Source organism: Pleurodeles waltl, chromosome 3_1 (assembly GCF_031143425.1).
Source record: "Pleurodeles waltl isolate 20211129_DDA chromosome 3_1, aPleWal1.hap1.20221129, whole genome shotgun sequence".
NCBI classification, from domain to species: Eukaryota; Metazoa; Chordata; class Amphibia; order Caudata; family Salamandridae; genus Pleurodeles; species Pleurodeles waltl.
This window is the reverse complement of record NC_090440.1, coordinates 86755993-86779518: the sequence shown is the minus strand read 5'-3', so window position 1 is coordinate 86779518 and position 23526 is coordinate 86755993. Positions and strand designations below refer to the sequence as shown.

The 23526-nt window shown below is 43.9% G+C and overlaps 1 protein-coding gene across 3 annotated transcripts in view; it reads left to right on the top strand.

Annotated features, from left to right (window-relative positions):
- The window catches only part of ANO1 (anoctamin 1), a 616593-nt gene that overhangs the window by 292743 nt on the left and 300324 nt on the right, over positions 1 to 23526 (top strand). The window contains exon 1 of one of the 3 annotated variants that reach the window (XM_069221900.1): positions 4840 to 5090. The exons of the other annotated variants lie outside the window; for them this stretch is intronic. Within the exon in view, the coding sequence (XP_069078001.1) occupies positions 4986 to 5090 (105 nt within the window). The 5' untranslated portion in view covers positions 4840 to 4985. Of the gene's footprint in view, positions 1 to 4839; positions 5091 to 23526 lie in introns of those variants that run through there. 3 annotated transcript variants of the gene reach the window in all.

Sequence of the window (23526 nt, the reverse complement as noted above, 5' to 3'; positions counted from 1 at the left end):
TACCACCCAGCAAAAGTGCCCTTCATCTCTCCATAGACTTTACTAATGTACCCAGCTATTTACATAAAATACAGATGTGCTCTTTGCAGTAGGCATCTAAACCTTCTGCGCTTCTTTATGGCACTAAAACTGCCACTAGACAAGTCGGACCCTTTTCCCCCCAGGGAAACCACACACATATTGACAAAAGTGATGTATATATGATAGCCAACCACCTGAAACTCAACTCAAGCAAAACCGAAATAATCCTCTTTGGCCCTCACCAAAAAAACCTGGGACCCCCCATGGTGGCCCACCACGCTAGGCCCTGCACCCACCCCCGCCAACTACGCACGCAACCTCAGCATCATCCTAGACTCCTCCCTCTCTATGACCCAACAAATCAACGCTCTTACCTCCTCATGCTTCAACAAACTCTGTATACTGAAAAACATTCAAATGGATCCCCACAGAGACCAGAAAAACTGTCACTCACGCACTCATCAGCAGCAGGCTTGATTACAGAAACGCCCTCTACGCCGGCACGCTCTAAAACTCAAGTGCAAACTACACGCATCCAGAACTCAGCAGCACGACTCATCCTCGACCTCCGCCGACACGAACACATCTCTCCACACCTCAAATCCCTCCACTGGCTCCCCATTGACAAAAGGATCACCTTCAAGATCCTCATCCTCGCACACAAATCACTCCACAACACAGGCCCTGCCTACCTCAACGAGAGTCACCTTCCACACCCCCACACGAAACGTCCGTTCAGCTGACCTCTCTCTCGCCTCTGTCCCCCGCATCAAACACACCACCACCGGGGGCAGATCCTTCTCCTACATTGCACCCAAAACATGGAACGCACTCACAACCCACATTCGCAAGACCCAAAACCTACTTCTTTTCAGGAAGGGCCTCAAAACCTGGCTTTTTGAACAGTGAACCTCCTAGCCCCTTTCCCTCCCTCCGTCCCCCCCCCCAGCGCCTTGAGACCCTCACAGGTGAGTAGCGCACTTTATAAATCTCTTTGATACAGATCTACCTATATATATATATATATATATATATAAATATATATATATATATATATATCTATCTACATAGATATATCTATAGATATATCCATGTACCTAGATATATCTATCTACATAGATATATATATATAGATATATACATATATTTTTTTTTAGTTGTTGTATGGTTTCCTTGGGGGCCAAAATGGCCCCCAGGGAAACCCTACAACATCTAAAAAAAAAATTGCCCCCACAGGGGGTCACCCTGCCCACAGGCGACCCCCTGTCATTTCATTATTATTATTTTTTTTTTTTTTTTAGAAAAAAAAAATTCCCCTGGGGGGGGCGCGATTGCGCCCCCCAGGGGGCACCTACCTTTTTTTTTTGGAAGAAAATTATGCCGGGGGGGGCGGCCCGTTTTCCGGGGGGGGCCGCCCCCCAAAAGTGAAATCCCTGGTGTCTAGTGGGGTTTCCTGGCCCCCGATCGCAGCTGTGCTGCGATCGGGGGCCAGGAAACCGTTTCAGAAGGCCTCGTAAGAAAGGGGAGACGCACCCGAGGATTTATTAATGCCCTTCCTGGTGTCGGCCACTGGTCGTGACCCGCACCAGGGAGGGTGTGTGGGCGTCGGCCAGTGGCCGACGCCCGCACTTAAGAGGTTAAGGTCGTGCTCCGGGAAGAAGCGACGAATTCCCCAAAGAAGGCGCAGTTGGTGTCGAGCAGACTTTGCAATGGAGTCGATGTGGGAGAGTAGATTGAGTTTTTTGTCGAGTATGACACCAAGGGATTTTGCGCTCTCGACAATGATGGGCTTATTGTTCATTAGATTGATCTGATCCATCCATGATTGCACTGGGGGATGAGAAAGTGAGGAGGAGAGGAGGAGGAATTCTGTTTTGGAGGGATTCAGGATCAGTTGATGAGTTAACATCCAGTTTTGAATGGAGTCGAGAGTAGAGCTAAGGAAGGAGAGATCGTGATTGGAGGCCACCTTAAGGTAAATCTGAGTGTCATCCGCATATAGATGATAGTGGATCCCGGATTTACTCAGGAGATTTCCCAACGGTTCTAAATAGAGATTGAACAGTGTGGGTGCAAGTATGGAGCCTTGAGGAACACCTTGACTGACCGCTAAAGGAGCTGAGAGACTGTTCGCTATTTTGATCATTTGGGATCTATCAGAGAGGAAGGAGGCAAACCATTTGAGCACAGTGCCCTCCATGCCCATTCTCTTCTTGAAGAGTGTTAAGGAGAGTGTTGTGATTGACAGTGTCAAAGGCTGCAGAAAGGTCAAGAAGAATTAGAAGACAAGACTCCCCTGAATCGAGTATCCGCAGCGCGTCATCAATCACTAGCAGCAGGGCTGTTTCAGTGCTGCAGTTTTGAATGAAGCCGGACTGGAAATTGTCAAGAAGATTATTATCCTTGATATGGCGAGAAAGTTATTTCGCTACACATTTTTCTGTGATTTTCGCAAGAAAGGGTAGGTTAGTGATGGGACGGTAGTTGTTGAGGTCGTTCGCCTCAGCTGTGGGCTTTTTAAGCAGAGGGGTGACCTGCCCAGTTTTGAAGGAAACTTAACCAGGTATCCAAGGCTAAGAGGGGGCATTTCATCACAGACGGGGCGGGGGGATGTCAGAGGCATTATACAGGAGGTGCCAGCACACCACAAGGTGCCACAAGCAAGAAATTACCAATGACTTTGGACTAACCACTCACCTTGGCTTCCGGAGCAGCGTGCTGCCCGGCGTACAGCGCATCAACGCCTCTTCAGAGGCAGTTAGCGCTATATAAATGCAGTTTACAATATATATATAATTTAACAAGAGGTAGCTATGCAGAAATTAAGTTTTTTTCCGCCAGAAATGTGGGAATCACATTCTGAAAGAGGTGCTTGCACCGAGAGAAAAATCCGTTAACAAGGAGTATGTAAAGGTACCTAAAAGTACGTCCCTGGAGGGGTGGGGTTGTTAGTACACGGAAGGAAATGAAGACGAGCATAGAATATGAGTTATTAACAGCAAGAGGGGGGACACTTTCAAACGAGGTTCCTGCTCGAAGAAACTGGGTCTGAACTAAACCACCGGAGGCAGCATGGGAAAACGTGGGGTTCAAGCTCAACAGGGGGTGCCCACGGAGCAGTGGTGTAACGAAACTTAAGCCCCCACCCCCTTTTGCAAAGTACCTTGAGGGGAGCACCTCATCCCTGGACCCAGTCAGGGGCCTACCGCTCTTGCACGGGGTACTGTGCTGAGGGGGGCCCCTGGAGCTCCGCGCCCCCCGCAACGCGGGTCCTGCGGGAGGCTTTGTTATACGCCTCTGCCACGGAAGTGCAGAGGCCAGTATTAATACTGGCACCAGATCTGGCACAAGGTCCCCCGCACAAGAGGGGATAACCACCAGGCGAGAGGTGTGGGCACCCACATGGGCATCTTACTGAACAGGAGGAGCCATTGAACGGAGCACAGGAGTAAACAGGGTCATCGCGGGAACCCAAGTGTCCTGCGGAGAAGACGAGAGCAGCGTTAAAGTGGAGGTGTCTCCCGGAGAAAGGGCACAGCGTTAAAAACGAGGTGTCTGTTCAACGAGATTCGGGGAAAGCAGCGGAAAAGTAGATGGCATAACACGAGGTGCACCTAGGACTAAAAAAATGTAGAGTGATTTAAAAAGAAGTGCCAGAGGAGAGAGACAGGGGAAGTGATTTAAAAAGGGGTGCCCGTAGGAGAGATAAAAGGGAGAGGAGTTTAAGAAGAGCTGCCACTAGGAGGGGGAAGGGCATAGCGATTTAAAAAGAGGTGGCACAAGGAGCGGGAAAAAAGGTAGAACGATTAAAAAAAAAAGTTGCTTCAAAGAGAGGGAAAAACTAGAACGGTTTAAAAAGAGGTGTCCCAGTGAGAAAGAAAAGGTAGAGCGATTTAAAAAAAAAAAAAAAAGAGGTGCCTCAAGAGAGGCAAACGGTGTCGATTTAAAAGAAGTGCTCGGTGGGGAGAGAAAGGATAGAGCGATTTGAAAATCGGTGCCCAGTGGAGAGAAAGACGTTAGAACACTTTTCCAAGAGGTACTTGAACTGAGAGAGAGAAATTGGAAGCGCCATCCCCCAAATCAGGTACTTGCACAGAAAAGAGGGGTACAGTTTCGGAGAGGAGGTGCCCAGGATATAAAGGTGGGTCAATGCCACCAATACCCCCTGTCAGTGACCCTTTAAACGAGGTCAAAGTTAGCGGGTAGCCTTCCCGGCCAATGGCATACAGGACGGCGCCCCCTGGAGCCCAGGGCAAGGGGGCAGAGCCGGCTTTAGGGCGGTGCGACCGGTGCAGCCGCACCTGGCGCTGACCTTGGTGGGAGGCGCAGGGTTTGAAAATAATTTATGGATTTAAAAGAACGTGAACTTCATGAACTTCCTTGTGCATCCGGCAGTTTTCAGGCAACAATAAAAATGTTGGTGATTTATGTTCCGACTGGAGAGACTTTAGCAATTTGTCTAGGGGCAGTTTTCACTCACCAGAAAGTAGGGCAGAGGGTTAATGTGCCTGCTGCAAAGGAACTTGTACCATGCAGTTCACAGAACTGAGTGAGTGAATTATGGCTAGTGTTGTAAAAAAAAGGAAATGTATGCCAGAGAGTGGCTATGGGGGGACGAGGGGCACCGTTGAAGAGTGGTGGTGAGGGAATTTATGGAGAAGGAGCTAATGGGGGGGGGGGGGGGGGGGGGGAGGGGCGCCTAAAAAGACAGTCCCGCTGGGCGCCCCCAGCGCTAGAGCCAGCCCTGGAAGGGGGCATCAGTGCTCGGGGCCTCCACAGCCTGCAGACAGGGGAGGCTGGAGGAGGGAGGAGGCGGCGGATCTGTGTTGGAAGCTGACAGCCCTTTGGGAGGTCCCCGGGACCCGAGGGAGGGAGCGGAGCAGCTGCGGCTGGAAGATCACAGAGCTGAGCTCTGGTGCCTCTCGAAGGAGGCTGAGCCGGGACCACATCCCTGTCCGAGGGAGATGGCAGACGAGACCCGTCCGGACGGCACCTTCACCGCCCCCCTGGAAGGGCCCCCCGCGCAGCACGACCTGCTGCGGGAGGCGGACCTGGACGGCAAGTTCGAGGTAAGTCCCCAATGTTATTAACGGCCCAAGAGCGGCCGGCGCTGACTGATTGCCTCCCCATCACCCGACTCTTACTTGAGCCCCTGAAACCTTTCACTAAGGAACACTTCATAAAATCATCAGTAAGCGCCAACAGCTAAAAAAAAAAGTCATTTCCACTAGAGAGAGGTTTTTTCTTCATAAACGTCCAAAATGGACCGGCTGGGGATAACTAAAAAAATATTTTTGGTATAAAGCTCCTCTCGCCATACTTCTGCTGTTTCTACGCGCTGTAGAGTACAGCTGTTACTGTTACCTAATTTAATGGTACCCGCTTGACCAACCTGGGAAGGATGGCTGCCTGAATTGGCCGTGTCGGGATTCGGACTTTGACCGACAAGAGCATAATGTAAGCAGCCATGGCCTTTATAAAACGATGTATATAACATGTCAGGGGGGAAGGTGTCAATCACTGTCACATCAAGAAGGAAGTTTCCAATTAGGATGATAACTATGTGTGAGAGTCTGTCCGCAGATGCGCGTCACGCAGTGCGAGCACGTGCGTTTTTATTGCACCAGATCGAGAATGCCTCTGGTTTGTTGCTGCAGCGACTTTTGTAAAAGTTGTACAAGTGATTTATACGGCCATTACCAGGCCCAGGAATTGGGAACAGCCATGGCTTTCCAGCATTCTCATTTGGTGCCAACGTCTATTCGGTCCCAGGAAAATTTTCGCCTTGCCTTGCTATAGTTCTGATTAATTTAAAGTATAAATATTGCAATTAAATGGATGTTCAGCTTTTTCGGCTGAGCTGCAGTAATAGTGCTTCTTAGGAGTCTGGCATGTTTTAGAGTAAAAGGTTGACACATTTTATTACAACAGCCTATAAACCTGTCTGTAAGCGACCTTTTTTTAATATATATATACACACTTTCTGTATGTGTTTTTGGATTTGTGGCATGTTTTAGGAAAAGCAGGCAACGCTTGTTGTCATTTCCGCTCGATTGCTTTACATAAATCTGTTTCTGTTTTTTTTTCTAGCAATTTTTTTTAGTTTGGAGCTATATCAATATACAAACATTTACATACATACATAAAATAGTTTATAAAAAGTATAAAACAAATGCGTATACCTTATGTTGTGACTGATTTATTGTGAATAAACTGCATATTCGCTGATTTCACTGTTCCTCGTGGACATGCCATGTCCTTGAAGAAGGGATACCCTCTGGTTTTGTTGTTTTGTATTGGACATGTAGTGAAGTGATGGGCGAAGGCCCGGGAGTGTCACCGTGCCATGTTTGCGGTAATGCTGACAGCGCCTAGTGAAGTGACAGGCGGAGGCCCGGGGGTATTCGTGGAAGCGCCTCGAGTCCCGCCTTCCTAGGGTGCTCTGCGAGCGTCCAGGCGCTGCTCGTGATAAGGCCGCTTTACAGCCCGTGTCTGGCGGAGCCGGGTGTTTAGCTCATTAAAGGAGGGCGTCGAGGGGACACCCGAGCCGCCCGCTCTCACCGGGAGCTCGCAAGACGTGTCCCAGAGCTCGGGTTACTGCGCCGCGGAGGAGATGCCGGGTACTCCAGGGTCGCCTTTCACGAGGGGCAGTCGTGAGGGGGGCAGTGCTGGAACTGGAATCACACAGAGGCATAAGGCGTGTCATAGGGGGCAACAGAGAGGAAGGGGGCTTGCATTGGCTTCATGGTAGGTATCATGGGGTCGGGTGGGCAGGGGAGGGGGCTGCCTTTGGATTCACATAGAGTCTTGGGGGTTGTCATAGGGGGCAAGAGTGGGAAGGGGGCTGCCATTGGGGTGCCTCGGGGGGGTCGTCACAGGTGTGTGCATTTCAGGGGGGAGCTGCCATACCTATCACAGATGGGAACAGGTAGATGCCCCTGGGGCGGGTGCAGCTGTCGGTGTGCAGGTGACCTACTGGTCACAGAAGTGCATATGGGAAGTCGTGGGGGCAAGAGACACTGTTATGGGGGAGTTGTTATGTGCATCGCAGAGAGGTTTGGGGATGTCAGAGGGGGCAAGAAGCAATGCTTAATTTGTGCTTGCTATTTCCGGTGCTAAGCACCGGCACTTATTTTTGAGGGCCGGCGCTTAGTCTTCTGCCTTAAGCATTTGCTGCGAGCAAAAGACACATTTGGGAAAGACGGAGGACGAGAAAAACGAAAAAGCGTCACAAAGAGAGAAAGTAGAAAGCTGCAGGTGTGAGCTGAAGGGGCAGGGAGTGGCTTTAAATGGATTGAAGAGGTCAGAGATGGCATCGGATTAAGATGTCTTAGCATTCCGTGTTCGCACATTTAATTGCAGCAGCCACGTGTTTAAAGGAGGGCTTTGAGCACCGGCACCTTTTTATTTACAAATTAAGCACTGGCAAGAAGTGATGTCATAGGGGAATTGTCAGGTATCACAGGGAATCTTTGCAAGCTGTGATAAGTGCTGGGAGCTAAAGGGGGAGGTTTTTGATCGCACAAGGCATGGCTAGGGCAAAGGGTAATACTATTAAGGAAAAATGAATCACCGGGCATAAGGAACCTGTCTGTCGTGAGTGTCTGTGTCAGGGGTAGGGGGCGCTACTCCTGCAGAGTACATAGGGGCCCTTTATAAATAATGGAAGCCCCCTTTTAACGCCTGCTCTTGAGCCATACAAAATGACGCAAGGAAATCTCTTAGATTTCCTTGCACCACTTTTTGGCCCCCTTAACGGGGAATGCCCCCTTTGCATACATTTTGCCTGGCGCCACTTTGTTAATATGGTGCTAGGATTTTGGCCTTGTTGGGCCACATTAGCGTAAAGAAAATGATGCTAATGTGGCACAAGGTGGTTCTAGGGGCTCAGCAATATGCCCCTTAGTATGCAAATGTTATTTTATTACACGAAAGCAAACAAGTTCCAGATAGATATAGGTAAAAAAAGCCAACATGTTTCATCACTTTTGGCTGCCACGCCTGGTGCTTTCTCAAGCCTAAAACAAAATGCAAAATGTAGTTTCCATATTGGACTTTGTAAATACCCAACAAATACGGCACAGGAAAACATTATAAACGTAAAAGTGCCATAATTCATTCAGCTGTATTCATATTGTAAACTGTGTATTCGATGTTATCTTGTTTAATACATAACAGAGATGGCACCATCTTGAAAATGAAACAGAAACACAATAATATGCCAAATTAATACATTAAAGTTTTTTTTTTAATGTAAAGAGCGATATTATTTCAATTCTTACCTATGACTTCACTTTAAGGTAACATGTCCATCGCCATGCATGGCATGGGGTTGAGATCAGGGCCTGGACTGCAGCCGAGCCCTGCACCCAACCCTCTGTCCTACCCCCTGCTGCACACAACCTTTGGTTATGCGTTAGTTCACGTTTCGCTAGTAGGAAAGCCAAGTCCTAAACTTACTGGCCACTCTGTTTTTCAAAGTGTGAGGGAACCAGCTCAACAGGCAGTGCCCTGGCGTTAATGGGATAATCCTATCTAGTACAGTGGCCAGCTCCGCCGTGATCCTCTCCCAGTAGTGATGCAATTGAGGGCAGATCCATAACATGTGAAGCAGCCTTGCCACATTTTCTACACATCAAGGGCAGCCTGACTCCTCCACCCGAAATTATAGCTGTATGCGCTCAGGAGTCAAATATGTTCTGCAGCACTTAGAAATTAATCAGTTTAAAATGAGCATTTTGTGAGACCTTGGGCATTCTATTGAGTATGGCACCCCAGGCTGTCTCCGAAATTGGGGTACCCAAATCTTCCTCCCAATTAGCCTTCAGTTTTTCAGACGTCTGGTGGCAATCTCCCCTATGGCCTTGTACAGACCACTTTAATAGTACCTGAGGCCATAAATCCACAACTGCCCATCACTCGTGGCTCATCTGTACAATTTCTCCATTGATAACATATTGGCATGGTAGTCACTCGATACAAGAGGAAGTGCCCCCTAGGGATATCATAGTCCGCCCTAAAATCCTCAAATGGGAGAAATTCCTCATCCCTATTGAGGTCCCCCAGAGTGGAAACCCCTGCCTCTGCCCAGACAGTAAGGTTTCTCCAATCCCCTCCATGTGGTACGGCTTTCAGCATCCTTATCGGCAGGTCATGTGAGTAGGGTATTCTAACCTGGTCCTGTCCTGACACCTTCCCCAACACCCCATGATCACTTTGAGTTCTTCAGTGTCAGTAGCAGAAGTGTGCCTGACACCCATTAGTATTGGTGCTAAGTCAGTCATCCCTGGGAAAAAATGGCCCCCATCCCTCTCTGGTCCTTGTCTACCCGCTAACCATTGGACAAACCACTGTAACTGGGCCGCCAGGTAGAATCCCTCAAAATCTGGGTCCGCTAGCCCTCCCTCTCCCACTGGACATTGTAGTGTAGTTGTGCGACCTGTCTGCGGGTGGAGCCCCATATGACTGATATGCAGCCATAGAACCAACCATAAGGGGTCCCTGCACTTCAGCTGTGAAGCATACACATCCAGCTTGGAGTGCTTTAAAAAATATATGGTAAACTCTCCTGGGGTCATGTATTCAATAACCCAGGAGACCTACTGTGTCTTTTTTAGTGTTCTGAGGACTGCAGTCCATGCAGCCCTCCAGAACACTAAAAAACATACTTGGTGGTGCCTCTGTCCTTTTAGGAGCCCCACCATGATCCAAAAATATTTTTAAAAACCCCGTTCAGGGCATTTTGTGGTGCCTGCTGGCTAGAGCAGTGAATTTGAAATGAGAGGCTATCCTGCTCATTTCACATTCACTTTTTTATTTTTGGAGATGGTCATGTGGCACCCTCCCCAAGCCTTCTAGAGACCTCGGCGACCACATCTCCCTTGGCCAACATTTGTTTTTTGGGAGGGGTGTGTGTGCCATCCCCCTCCTTGGGCCTTCGGAAGCCCAGGAGACCCCATCAGACAGGGCCAACTTCTTTGTTTAAATAGGATGGGGTGTAGGCCCCCTTCCTGAGCCACTTAAGGACCCCAGGGACCCCATCACACAATGCTGATTGTTCTGTTTTTGAGGAGGGGAGCATGTGACCTCCCCAAGCCTCTCAAGGGCCTTAAATACCCCATCTTCAGAGCCCTGTTTTGCTTTTGGGGAGGGGGCGTGAGCCTCCCTCTTAATCATCATATGGATGCATCCACCCCATCCTCTGATGCCTGTACCACGTTTGGGGGAGGGGGCGCACACCCCCTTCCCTGAATAGTAGTATAAAGCATTTTCTGGGCCATGACCCACCCTGTTTTATTATTTTAAAGGGCAGGAGTCCATTTAAAAAAAAAAGAAAAAAATACAGCTGATCCTTCATGAATTTGTGGTAAAATATGGAAAAAACAATGTTTTTGGCCTAAAGGGGTGTTTGGGCTCGATGGCAGGGTATCCCTACCCTGCCCCCTATATTTCTTTACACTTATTTTAAGGACAGGGGACCCAAGTCCTAAAATGGCCACTGTCACATCTTTGTTGATGTTTTGGCAGCTAATACGATCTTATTGTTTGCCCTGTCAGCTCCACGGATCCTCCGCTGCGTGACATATGCATACAATTTGAAACTCATCTACTGAACGGATTTCCACCAAATCACAAAAAGCATACTTTTTGGACCAAGGTCTAGCTTTCCTCCAAATTTGGCAAAATTCCATTTAACATATTTTGCAGTATCACTGCTCTATTTTCCTTTGAAAAAATGAAAATGCATTTTAGGAGCCCCCATTTTTCTCAGTTCCCACTTTACTTTCCAGGAAGGAGTTGAGGTGGATAAGACTTTTTTTGATAAGTTTTGTGAATATTCGTCAAACTTCGCAAAAGTTCCTAGCAAGCCAAAAATCCATTTTCAGTGGAATTGTGGACCTAACTACAACAACCCAGTGCCATGGCAGTGGAAATAAATGTGACCCAATAACATGTTAGGGAAAGCAATTCCAGTAAATAACATACATATCCATAGTACAACAGTCAAATAAAATAGGGGGATAATATTTTTTATAAATTATATTTAAAAGGATGATAGACAGACAGACATAGATAGATAGATAGATAGATAGATAGATAGATAGATAGATAGATAGATAGATAGATAGATAGATAGATCATCACTGCTAGAGATAGATCATCACTGCTGGTGATGTGTGGGGCACTACTTGGACCTTTGTAGAGCCATGTTACTTGTGAACATTATGCTAGTGATTCTTTAGTCTCATAAGCCATCAGACAAACTGAACCACAAGTGTTGCATCAGTCTTTGAGCACTTTTCACAGCAATCCAGTGTTTTCATGATCAGCTCACCTTGTCGTCCTTCTCTTTCTCCTGAGACTAATACAAATTCAAAGAGAACCTCACATTCACATATGTAAGGTCTGTGTGAAAGTCTGAGAGCATCCAAGCTCGGTAGTTCACTTTTGTCTCAGTGGAGACATGTAACTGTGATATTGCAAGACCACTTGTTATGCTTTTATGGTTAATGGCCTTTACTGAGGTGCTCAGCCTTTCCGGTAATCAGTGTTTTCAGGTCAGGTGTAAATCAGGGGAAAACAGTTTTATCAACATGAAACCAAAGTCCCCGTCTTCCCATTACTTTGTACTTTGTTTCTAAAACAACTTATTGTGTCAACTTGTTTTAAAGTGTGATACTACTCATATCAATTAATTTAAATGAATGAATTAATTCACCCATTAATTTAGTTTCCCAAAGAATTAAACATGCTTATTTAATCATTTATTATTTTGATTCATCTATTAATTTAACTCCTCAAAGAATTAAAGACCAAACGTCACGCTTTGGTGTTAAACATGGGAAAGAAGGATATACCCATCTAGTGGCTGCATTGCACAATGTGTATTCAGAAATCCCAGGCACAATCCACGAAACTGTGTGATCCTAGGCATTTAACTTACTTCACCCTGCCTCCCATCACCTTCACGTTTGAAAGTACCTTGAAATAATTCAACGTCAACTGCATACTCTACTAAAACCTCTCTTGTCTGTGGTTTAATAGACCACAGTATTGATTCTTACAACATGACAATAAAGCCCTTATGGTGGAGGCACAGGGCCACTGCACCTTGGATACTAATAAAATCGTTGTCAGGGCAAATGTGAGGGCACTTCATGAATATTTCTAAGTTCATGATTAAACAGTATTCCTTCTGCTTAAGGCCACTCATAGTAGTGATATTATCTAATGTGCTGAAGATATGCAATAACCAATGTTGAAGGAATACACATTTTTTTAATTGTAGAAGGTTCGTACTTCAACTATACAAAAAAGTGGCAGCGAAAAGATCTAACCAGAAGCAGCACTTGCAGTAGGGAAATAGCTCCAACTGAGCTGACAGCCTGTCACAATAGGAGCTCAGTGGATACTTGGGCTCCTCCTCAGATAGGAAACCAGTCCCATGTGGACTTTGCGGGGATGGGGCTGCAGTAATTTCCAGGACTTTCACAAATGTGATGTGGGATAATCTTGGGTTTTAGACATAACTGGTTGCAACACCACTGAAAGTTCTGGAAAACAAATTCCCACAATCCGTCAGCCACACGTGGGGCGCACAAGACAGGGCTATTCCAGCTGGGGCACTGGCCCCATCTGCCCCCCTTGAACATTGCCATTGTTTGTGGGACGAAATTCAGAGCTGAGTCAAAGATGATCCCAGGGATTCTGACCTGCTGGGACATGGTACGAAGAAGTCTTAGACAGTAAGGCATTTTAAAAGAGATGATTCTGTGCCTAGGCACCATACAAGTAGGGCAGCTTTCTTTGATGTGTTCAAGCAGAGGTAGCTTTCCTTCTTTCAAAAGTAGATGTGGTGAAGGCACTGCACAGTGCTAATGTGATGTTCTCTAACTAGATGCTGCCCTGGGAACCATCCTCATATAACTGCTAAGAAAGCAGTGGCGGCTGCTTTTAATAATATTCTGAAGGGCGGGGGAAGGTATTGCTTGGCAGAAGGAGGTGTTCGTGTGTGGTTGACAGGTGGTGGGAATAATAAAACAAAAACAAAAAAAACCACTAACCTTAAGAAGGCTTCCTCGGTGATCCTTGCCGCCTCGGTGCTTCTGTGTGACTCATGCTGTTACCCAGCATGAGACAAGCGTCTGAATTGGTCTGAGCAGCTAGAATTGCCACTCAGATGGGGACTGGGATATTGCACTGGTTCTGCACCCGGGCTGTGATACACAGCCCGGGTGGAGAGTTCTAAGTGCGCATGTCAGTTTGACCGGCCGTGGACGGCCGGCCAAACTGACATATGCACTTAGAAGTGCACACTGCTCCTCCCCCGTGTCTGATGATGGCGATCGCTCCGCCCCGCCCTGCCCTACGAGGAGGAAGCAAGAAATAAAACGATAATTCAGTAGTTGTACTATCGTTTTATTTTCCTGCTGCCTTTCAGCAGTGGGTCTCCACAGTATTCTGGAAGGGTTGACGAGACAGACACATACACACTTGTTGACAATTCTAGAGATATCAATGGTATCCAATCAAGAGTTACCCTGATGAAAACCTGCAATAACCCAGCATATTACTGCTGCACAGGATGGTGTGTTTGAGCAGTAGGAGGATCCAGGTGGACCACAGCTACTTGCTGTCCTTCCTATTGTAGTACACAGTTTCCTCTACATTTTGCCAGCGCTGATTCTGTGTCTCAAGATGGTCTGTAGCTAGACTGGTGATCACTCAGGATGACATTCTGTTCTACATACTCATCAAACTGTCCCCCCTTTGAAGATAATGTTTGGAGGTTTGAGGTTGGGCAGTAATTGGGCAGTACATGAGGCCCTTCTGTGGGCTTCCTAAGGGGTTGGGGGTGGTATAGATTGCACGTTTCAAGGAGTCAGGAAGATAACCATTTAGAAGAGAAGTGTTAACTGTGGTTGCAGTGTTCTCAGCGACAGAAGAGAGAGCTTTCTTCATTTGGAATTTGGGCATGGCAGGTTAGAAGTTTTGGTCTTCTTGGACAGGTGTCTACCTTACACTTCAGACACGGCCGTATAATAATAAGAAGACAATTCAAACTGTAAGGGGTTGGTGATTCAAAAAGGGATACTGCTGTATTGCTGGTGTTGGATACATAGCTATAAGAAATGTTGACCTCAATGTAATCTTCACCAGAAATGAAGACAAGAGCAGCCTATCAGCACAGCAGTATCCTCGATTTAGGCATATTTGTAGCCCAAGATGTACCTTGAATAGTTGATTTCTTTTACCCCTTCTCTCAGATTGACAGTCCCCATTCCAATTTACTTTTCATTGGGCATGGATCATTGAAGCACCAGTCAATTGTTCTAGATATACAGATAAATCTATATGTAATTATTTCAATGTATACCCAATTTAAATGATAATTATTTTCATGTCTGTTGGTCATTCTGAAAAGTCTACTGGAATTTGCTACTTGATGCCTCCACAAACTGAGCCCCGTGTTTTTAGCCAGTAGGCCCTGGGGTTTGTTGTTTGTTTGTGGTAATATCCAGTGAAATTGAGATTATGAAATACATTGCTAGTGTAACCTGTCATCATTAAGTAACATGGTATTCAAACACCTGGAATAATAGTAGCTTCTTTAAAAGAAGGTGTGGCAGATGCGTAATAACACAAAACAGGTCTGACTTTGCAAGTAGGTTCTGGGATTTGTGCAGACGAGGCAACCATTGAAACACTGCTGTTTGTTGTTTTGGAAGAGAGTCCCTTTTAGTCAGACCTTAGGACTTGGACAGAGAGTTCCACTAGACCTCTTCAAAATAGGAACACAGGCTTGAGGGTGTGTGTTGTGATAAACATCTTGAGATAGTTCAATGTGTTGTTTTAGGTGTGTGCAAATTTACAAAGATCCCCCCCCCCCCCACAAACTTTGTGAAATGGCATGAAACATCCACCAAAATCATGTTTTTTATAAAAAAAATATGAGTTTGCCCCACAAATCATGGGGTTGGTAAGGGCTAGGCATGTAAAACAGAAGAGTATCTGAGAGGGTTTTAAAATATATATTTTTTTGTTTTCTATGAAGGCCCACTGCACATTTGTATCTTTAGTGTACTGTATTGTATTAATGGGATCAGGTATAGCACATAGCAGACACTACATTTATGTGCACTGCGTTTCGGCTATGTGTGTGCTATAGAAATACCATATACATACATAGGTGTATATTTACAAGCCCATTGTGCCTCTTTGCACCACACTAGAGTCATTTTTTATGCTAATGTGGCATTAAGGAGGCCATTACTCCACGCCATATTAATAAAGTGGCGCAATGCATGCATTACACAACTTTGTAACCCCTTGCGCCACATTATGCCTGTGCCAGGCATAATGTATACAAGGGGGCGCTCCAACAAAGAGAGGTACGAAAAAATGGCGCAGTGAAATTTACAACATTTCATGGTGCCATTTGTTCCGTCATTTTTAATGCCTGCCCAAAGCAGGCGTTAAAATGACGCACACATAGTAACCTATGGGCCTCCTCGTACTTTGCTGCACTATCATCAACATTTTTGATGCTAGTTCAGCAAAGCGCCGGAATAGCGTAAACAACTTTGACGCTATTGTGCTAATGACTGCCATGGTGCGCGTATTATAAATACGGTGCAACCATGGTGTCGTTAGGTGGCGGTAGTGGGACGCAAGAAAATTGGCACATCGGGACCGATGTGCAATTTCCTTGTAAATCTGCCCCTTAGTCTTCTTCCTGGAGGTTTTCTCCCCACAAACCATCTTATAGCAGAGGGGTTCTTAAAATTCTTAAAATTGTTAATAAATCTTTGGTAGGTTCACAAGTGCAGATTTTTAAATGAAATCTTGCTGAGTTGCAGACGAAAATCATTTGCAACTTTGGGCTCTCCTTCTAGAAATACCTTTAATGATCAAGCACACATCACTTTAACCATCTACTGTTTTCATCATGGGCCATTCCTTTGGGCTTGATGCAGAAGATAAAAACATCTGCCCAGTTATTGACCATTTCTCAGTACTGAAAAAAATCATCTTTTTGTTTCAGTGACAATGTCGGTAGCTTCATAGAGTCCTGTATGATGCCCCATAGAAGGTCTGTGCAATGAGTTGAAACTTCACAGGACTTTCTCTATGGGGATGAGTGGGAGAGGCAGTTAGGAGAGTATAAGTTATAATATGTACATTGTGCATTTAGAGCACAGATGCAGTGTATCATCCATTTGACCTTATTCGGTTACTGCAGCTGTCGAAAGTTTAACGTTTAAGGACACCATTATGATACAGTTCTGTATGTCCAAGGCTTGGATTATTATCGTATTCCTTCTTTGCAAAGGCAAGGCATTTCTTTGGTATATATTGCTGGTCAAGAATGGGCCATGTGATGTTTTAGACCTGGAATTAGCAAAGACCTATTGATTTTACTAAAATTATATGTATAATACTTATTTAAAGGGCCTTTCAGCCACCTCTCTTTATCCATTGGTCTGTTGTTGTGTCATTCACATTTTACTTCCGTCCATTACAGCATACGCCATGGGGCAATGGGTCAGCCTAGTCCAGTCACTGGTTAACTTCACTTTAAGGCCCGTATTTATACTTTCTTTGCACCACATTGGTGTAATTTTTTGACGCACAAGCGGCGCAAACTAACAAAATATAGTTGTATTTTGTAAGTTTGCACTGCTTTTGCGTCAAAAGATGACGCAAATGCAGGGCAAAAAAAGTATAAATATGGGCCTCAATGACTACATTTTGCTCTGTCACGACAAGCACATCCACTTCCAAGATAGTTACCTCCAGTGTCAGTGTTTTTGTTTAGACTTCATCCTTACTTTAGTGTTGTCTTTATGTTTAGAGCCTGAGGTGAAAGCAGGATGCTTTATACAAGATGTGGGTTCAGGCACATTCCATGCTTCACAGTTCCTGTCGTCCGCCAGTACCGGTGTAAATCCCTTTTGGAGTGTCCTATGTTTAACAGACTTCAAAGCATAACAGATTGTGTCCATTTGAAATTGTTCTGTAACTTCAATTTTGTACATATGAATTCATAAGCAGACAGATCTTCAGACCACATTTATTCTGGACTCAGTTTCACCAATCAAACTTTCTTTCTTTCTTTCTTCGTTCCTGAAATGTTTTTTTTTTTTTTTAAAGGGGTGTAGTTTTGTTGATACCTACAACATTTGGGAAGAGTGTGCAGTGCCTTAAAACCAGTCTGATAAGTAATGAGGAGCAGTTTTACTACTTGCTGTATTGCGTCGCGTGAAAGGGAGAGAGCAGACATGTGCCATATCTACTAAGCTGTGGTGCTCTTCTGCTCTCTGGTAATGCTGACACGCTGTGCAAGATTATTTTGTGCAGGAAGAGATACATTCCTCCACAAAACAACCATAAAAGACAATTTATGTGTGATGCAGAATGCATCACGCATAGTGAGAGGAAATAAATAGGAGAAATAGAGATATTTCTCATTGTTACATCTCCCTGTGGTAAGCACACCGCATTGGCTTAATCCCAGGTTTACTGCCTTTAGTAAACATTGAAGTGCATCAGATTCCATGGGTGGATGCACGGGAACATCCATGCTCCACCCATGGAACGCCTGCCATAACAAAATATAACTGCTGTGTGCACTACATTACTTTACAGAGTCACACATAGTGGTGCAAATAGCCCCTTGCAGGGCTTTCTAAATCCTATTTAAGGACTTGCATTGTTTCGCAGCAACTTGCATCACACAAGGGCCACGCAGATCCCTAGTAAATCTCCCCCTATTATTTTAGGGTACATTTGATAAAGGCTGAATCTTAATAATTCATTAAGTCATTTACAGATCTTTTAAGTATTAAAACTCCATGTAAACTTAAAGGGCTATTCCATACTGTAACTCCAAGTTGTCATTCTAAATAGGAATTATCTTCTAACGAATGCAATGGAAACACTTTGTTGTGGAATTTCCAAGAGATCTCACATTAACACACTCTCTTGGCAGTGTAGGGGACAAAATAGGCCTGCTTTAGTGTCCTTGGCATCTGTACATGCCTTTCAGACCCTACATCTCAACGCTTATCTTTCAGCAGATGTATCCACTGTGCCGTCACCTAACCACATGGTGACCACTCATTCAGAAGCTCCTTCAACTGTGTCAGTTGCACAATACACTCAGTACAAACCCTCTGAGGAGTTATGCACTGCAACATTACACTAATGCAGCAGTGGTGTATTTATTGCTATTTCAATAGTGCAAAAGTAGCTGCACTTGAACAGGAGATTTACACATTGCATGAAGACATTACATTTCTCATACATGCAGTTGGATTATATTTCACACACCTTTTCGATTTTAGCACAGGGAGAGTAAGTGATTAGCCCAGAATCACATGATTTGCAAAGTGTTAAGTGACACATTTAGGCCCTGATCTACAAATATTCCGTTTGCAAAAAGTGGTCTAAAGTTGCATACCAATGTTTTTTTAATGGAAACGAATTTTGCAAACCGACCTATGTACTAAAGGTCAGTTCACAAAATTACGAAACATAGTGGTTCGCAATTTGTTCTACCTCATTAATACTTGGCTAGAGTCACAGGCATGGTGGTGTCCACATGTCTGTGATTGCTTTTAAGTAAAGCAATCTTTTTTTAAAAAATGCAGGCCACTTTCCTAAAAAAAAGAAACATTAAAAATAAACTTTATTTAGATGTCGGCAGTCACCACTCCATACTTCCAAGATTCTCAAAGAGGAAGAGATCGCCTGGGGATTTAGTTCTAAAAATATTAATACAAACCTTAAGGGATGTTTTTGGAAGAGATGCCCTTAGCACGCCCCTTTCAAATAGGAATTCCTTAATGTTCACTTTACCCATTTAATTATACAGAAAATCTTTTTCAAAATATTAATTCGGCTTAGTGCATTTGACAAAATGTTTTAACAATCACAAACCCTCAGGTTTATTGAATCTGATAGTTTGCGGCACTTTGTACATCAGGTCCTCAGAACCCAGGTTGAAAAGCCACTAGCTTAGCCATTAGACCACATCCCTTCCTGGGAAGAATTGTACTTTTAGCAGAACTGGGTGGAGTGCACAATACTTAATACTGAAAATGCCAAAAACATGCAGGCCACAGCGTGAAGTTCTTCCTACTAAAAATGATTTTGTGTGAGAAATTGCCAGCTCGTCGATTTTTGTCACAGATAAGAGTCCCATAAAAAGTATACATTATAAAGGCTTTTCTCTAGCAAACATAGTTTTCATCCACTGTTTGCTTTTACTGCACATTTGGGTAGCTCATAGGTTTTTACAAAGGTTAACATTAAGAAGTTTGAGGAGAAGATCCACAGGTTTTCCAAACCCTACAGTGTGTGATGCTGTAGGCTTGAGAAGAGAACTCACTCAACCCCCTAAAAGTTGGGGCAGACTATCCAGTGAAAATGACTACAAGCCTAGCTTATTTTAGGGCCGTAATAAGTTTCTTGAATAACTGTAGGACATGATAGTTCAAGTGAAGAATCAATAGGTAGGTTTCCAACATTTTATCTCTATGGTGGTGAAAATTCCTCCAAAGTTAGCATTTGTCCAGGTATTGGAGGATTTTACATTTCCACCTCGCTCTAATTTTGTTCACTAAGGCCCTCATTAAAAGTTAGATGGAATAAGTAGAGTATTTACCCCAGGCGATAAATGCCATAAATCCAGGATGAGGTATCTACCTCCCATGGAAAATTCATACTATTAAGAGTTTTCAGCTTAAAAAATGATATGTAGCATGCAAGTTGGTATTTAATACTCCCAGCTCTGAATGTTTTGAATTTCTATGGCCTCCCCCAAAACCCATACATTTCATCTGACTTGACCTCTTGGAATCTATGCTGAGAAAACTGTAAGGGTGCGATAATTATCTCATAATTTATAATTCAGAAACAGCCATCAGAATTTAGCTCTTAACTTGTAATGAGGGCCTATGTGTATAACATACCCTATCTCCATGTGTAGCCTTGTTACGTAGAAGACACTTACACATTCTGTATGGAAAGTCCTCCTTAAACACATGGGTTTGTAACTCAGAATAAGAGAAGGCTTTATGAAAGAATTCTAAAGAATAAAGAACATCATTGCCTCACAGCATTGTTTAGTAGCTTCTTCAATATAAAGTCAATCTATAGAAACTACAAATTGAAACCTGTATCAAATATAACTTAACTTAACGCAACAGGTCCATTATGGTGTCTACTACATATTATGTAGTGTAAAGTTCTCCAGATGTATCAATATTTACCTGAAATGCTTTGTCGAATGTACCATTGTTGGATGCATCTAAGCTTCTTTAAGAGCACCCGCATACCTGGTTGACATAGCGTTGTCTGTCTAAGATGCTTTACGGATGGTGACGGGTGTGGCCATTTTTTAGTATTTCTGGAAACTGTGATATAATTAGTGCTTTGTTATAAGGACTCTACAGCCCTATAGTGTACTGATAAATCCTTTATGTTTCATGTGAGCAAATGAGCACAGTCCTGAGCACAGTTGTATAAGGCACTGAACTGCAGTTACAGTTGATAGATGATTACGCTGTGGGTTGAAGATGGAAAGAGAGGGAGTCAAAACAATATTCCGGGGCAAAGGAATTCAATTTCTTGGCACAATGGTAGATCATCCCCCTTTCCCCGTCCCTCTAGAACTGTGATCTGACCAGTGGTGTAACAAAACTTGAACCCCCCTTGCAAAAGTACAAGAAGGGGCCCTCCCTCCGCTGCCCATCACCTACCACTTTTGCTCAGGGTGACCCCAGCTCTGTGGGGGCTGCAGGTGCTTATGTTACGCATCTGGGTCTGACTCTGAACGTAATTAAGGGAAAAGACCCATGATCTCACTGACAAATGGGGCATACAGGTGAACGACTGATGTAACAATTTGTCAGGCAGTAAACTGTGTGATTGTAGATGCTAGTCAGGACATATAGGAGCAGACAGTTTTGCTGCCTTCAAGTTAGTGATTATTTTGTAAATAAATAAGTGCCAGGCAGGTATTAGACATTTTTAATGGATATGGAATTAACAAACAACTGTTGCTGTGCTCATCTCTAAATTAGATTAACATCGCTGCCAAGTAACATACTGTCATAAGTGCCAGTGTTGCCACTTAAGAGCCGGTACCGAGCACTGGAAACCATCAGCTCAAATTAAGCACTGTTTGGGGTCTTCCTTTCTCCTCATGCAAGAGATTTAACATGCTGTGGGATTACCCTTGACTAATATTTGGTGATTTGGTGGTAAAGGCTGGCCACAAGGCTACAGTGCTCAATCAAGAACGTCTACGTTTTTATAATTTATTGGCTAGACATTAACAGCATTTGAACCCCAGAGGTGATTTGTGGATCTAGGATTCTCTTATTGGACATTTAAAATAAGTTAATTCATAACTCAGGCTTTTTCTTTTTCTTAATGCTTCGATGAAAGCCTATCCCCTCTCTAAAATATCTGTGTAAATATAGAAAAAATCTTTACATCAAGGTGTGCATAGGTTTAATGATTAAAATAGTGAGATGTGAACTGTATCATAGGGACCTGCTTTGCTTACTAAGATAACTGGCAGCTTACCTGAGTTGCCTGAACCTCCACCCTTCCTGACACTCATAATAGAGAAGCAGCAGACATGGCCAATGAGCTGTCCCATGCCTACTTATCTGATGTACTCAACTCTACGCATGCCCATAGCACCATAGCAACCTGTCTGTGGCGGGCGGTTCCAGTTTGTCATTAAAAACTATTTCTACAATATATGCAGGCCCAAGAACTAAAGGTCAAATTCATTATATGGTTTTAAGATAAGGACTATCTACCTTTGAAAGTGGTAAAACCTATTTAGCACAAACTGCTCCCAAAGAGGTTTTTAGGCCGCCTTACAATATTTAAAAAGAATCTTGGTGGATTTAGCATCTTAGCATGATACAATACAGTTATGATGCAGAAACAAAAAACTTTGAGTAGGTCATAGATCCAAAACCAAGTGTCACCAGGACATGTTTTAGATTCTACAAGTGCTGTTGTCCCTTTAAGAACTTGTTCTTGTCAGTAGTGATGCTTCTGATAAACCTTATACTGTAATTTTAGGAATTTGATAGCACGTTGGGCTACAAATTGCATGCAAACATTCTTTCTAGCAGCTCCATGCTAAGATTTTTTCCTACAATTTATTCAGGACTCACCAGTTATCAATGGCTGGCAGTGGTTTATTAACGAGTGCGTGAGGTCTTCTGATGAAAATCCTAACATACATACAAGTATCTCCTTTGCTTGATTTCTTCACTGTTGAAAACAGGGCGAGACTTTCTATTACAGTGGTGCCTGGCCAGGTCTAGTAAACGCCAGGAAAACCACACCTATTTCAGAAATGAGTTTCCTACAGTAGTAAAATTATCAAATTAAATCAAATTATGACTAAGGCTTCTGAATCATGTATTCATGTTCCTGCTGAATCCACTGCTTTTTATTTGTGTTCCATAGACATGAGTTGTTCTTGGTCTTTCCTTTGTCTGTATTTCTTATCTGATCACCGGCAAAAAAGGCATACCCAATTTTACTGTGAATGAGATACTCATATGTTTATAGGATAATGTCTAAATTCAAACTCTTCATCTTTATAATTTTTCATATTCTTTGTGTTTTCTGTAATTCTGAGCGGGAGATCTTCCATGAATAGGTTGTGGACTTGCTAATCCAGGTGAGTCTAGTGTCTCTTGTGGCTTGATATGTCTGTGGAGGATTATGCTTTTGTAGGGATACCTTTCTGGTAATGTTTGCCCTTTGTGGAAATGTCCTTCAAATATTTTCTTAGCAGCCCCCAAATTGCATAAAACGATTTGTGTGATGCCTTTCATAATAGCATAATAGTTGGTCACAACCATTATATTAATCAATCTATGTGAAACACCTCTGTTTTAGAACCATAGTCAAAAACTTAAATTCAGTTTTGTTTTTCACCACATACACACAGCTTTGTCCATTGCAGGGTAGCCAGACATTTAAAATTAGTTCCAGCCATATGGGTGCATCTGTAATGGAAAGTCAAAAAAATATGAATTCAGTAGTGCAAATGAAATAAAACGAAACATTGAAGGGATGATGGGATGAGCCAGGTGTCCAGTGTACTAGAAACTTTGGCAAATAATTATGTTTTTTGTTGTCTTGTATTATCTCTAATAAACCTATTGGTTTCCCTTGAAGTTGCTGATGATCCTTTAATCACTGTTCTCTCCACATCTTCCCATTCCCCCAGACATCATTACTGAATGTTGAGTTGGCAGAGGGAAAACGTGGGCCCACCCAGCAGTTAGAAGAACACTACCTTCTACTTTGGGGAAATGAGGCAGACTTTTAGCTTTAGAGGCCTCTGGATCATCTTTGAATTTTGTTTTTCGATATTAATGTTGCCACTATGAGTACAACAAGAAATTTACTAGATTGAATTATTTGCAAAGACTCATGTATTAAAGAAGCCCCATGTTT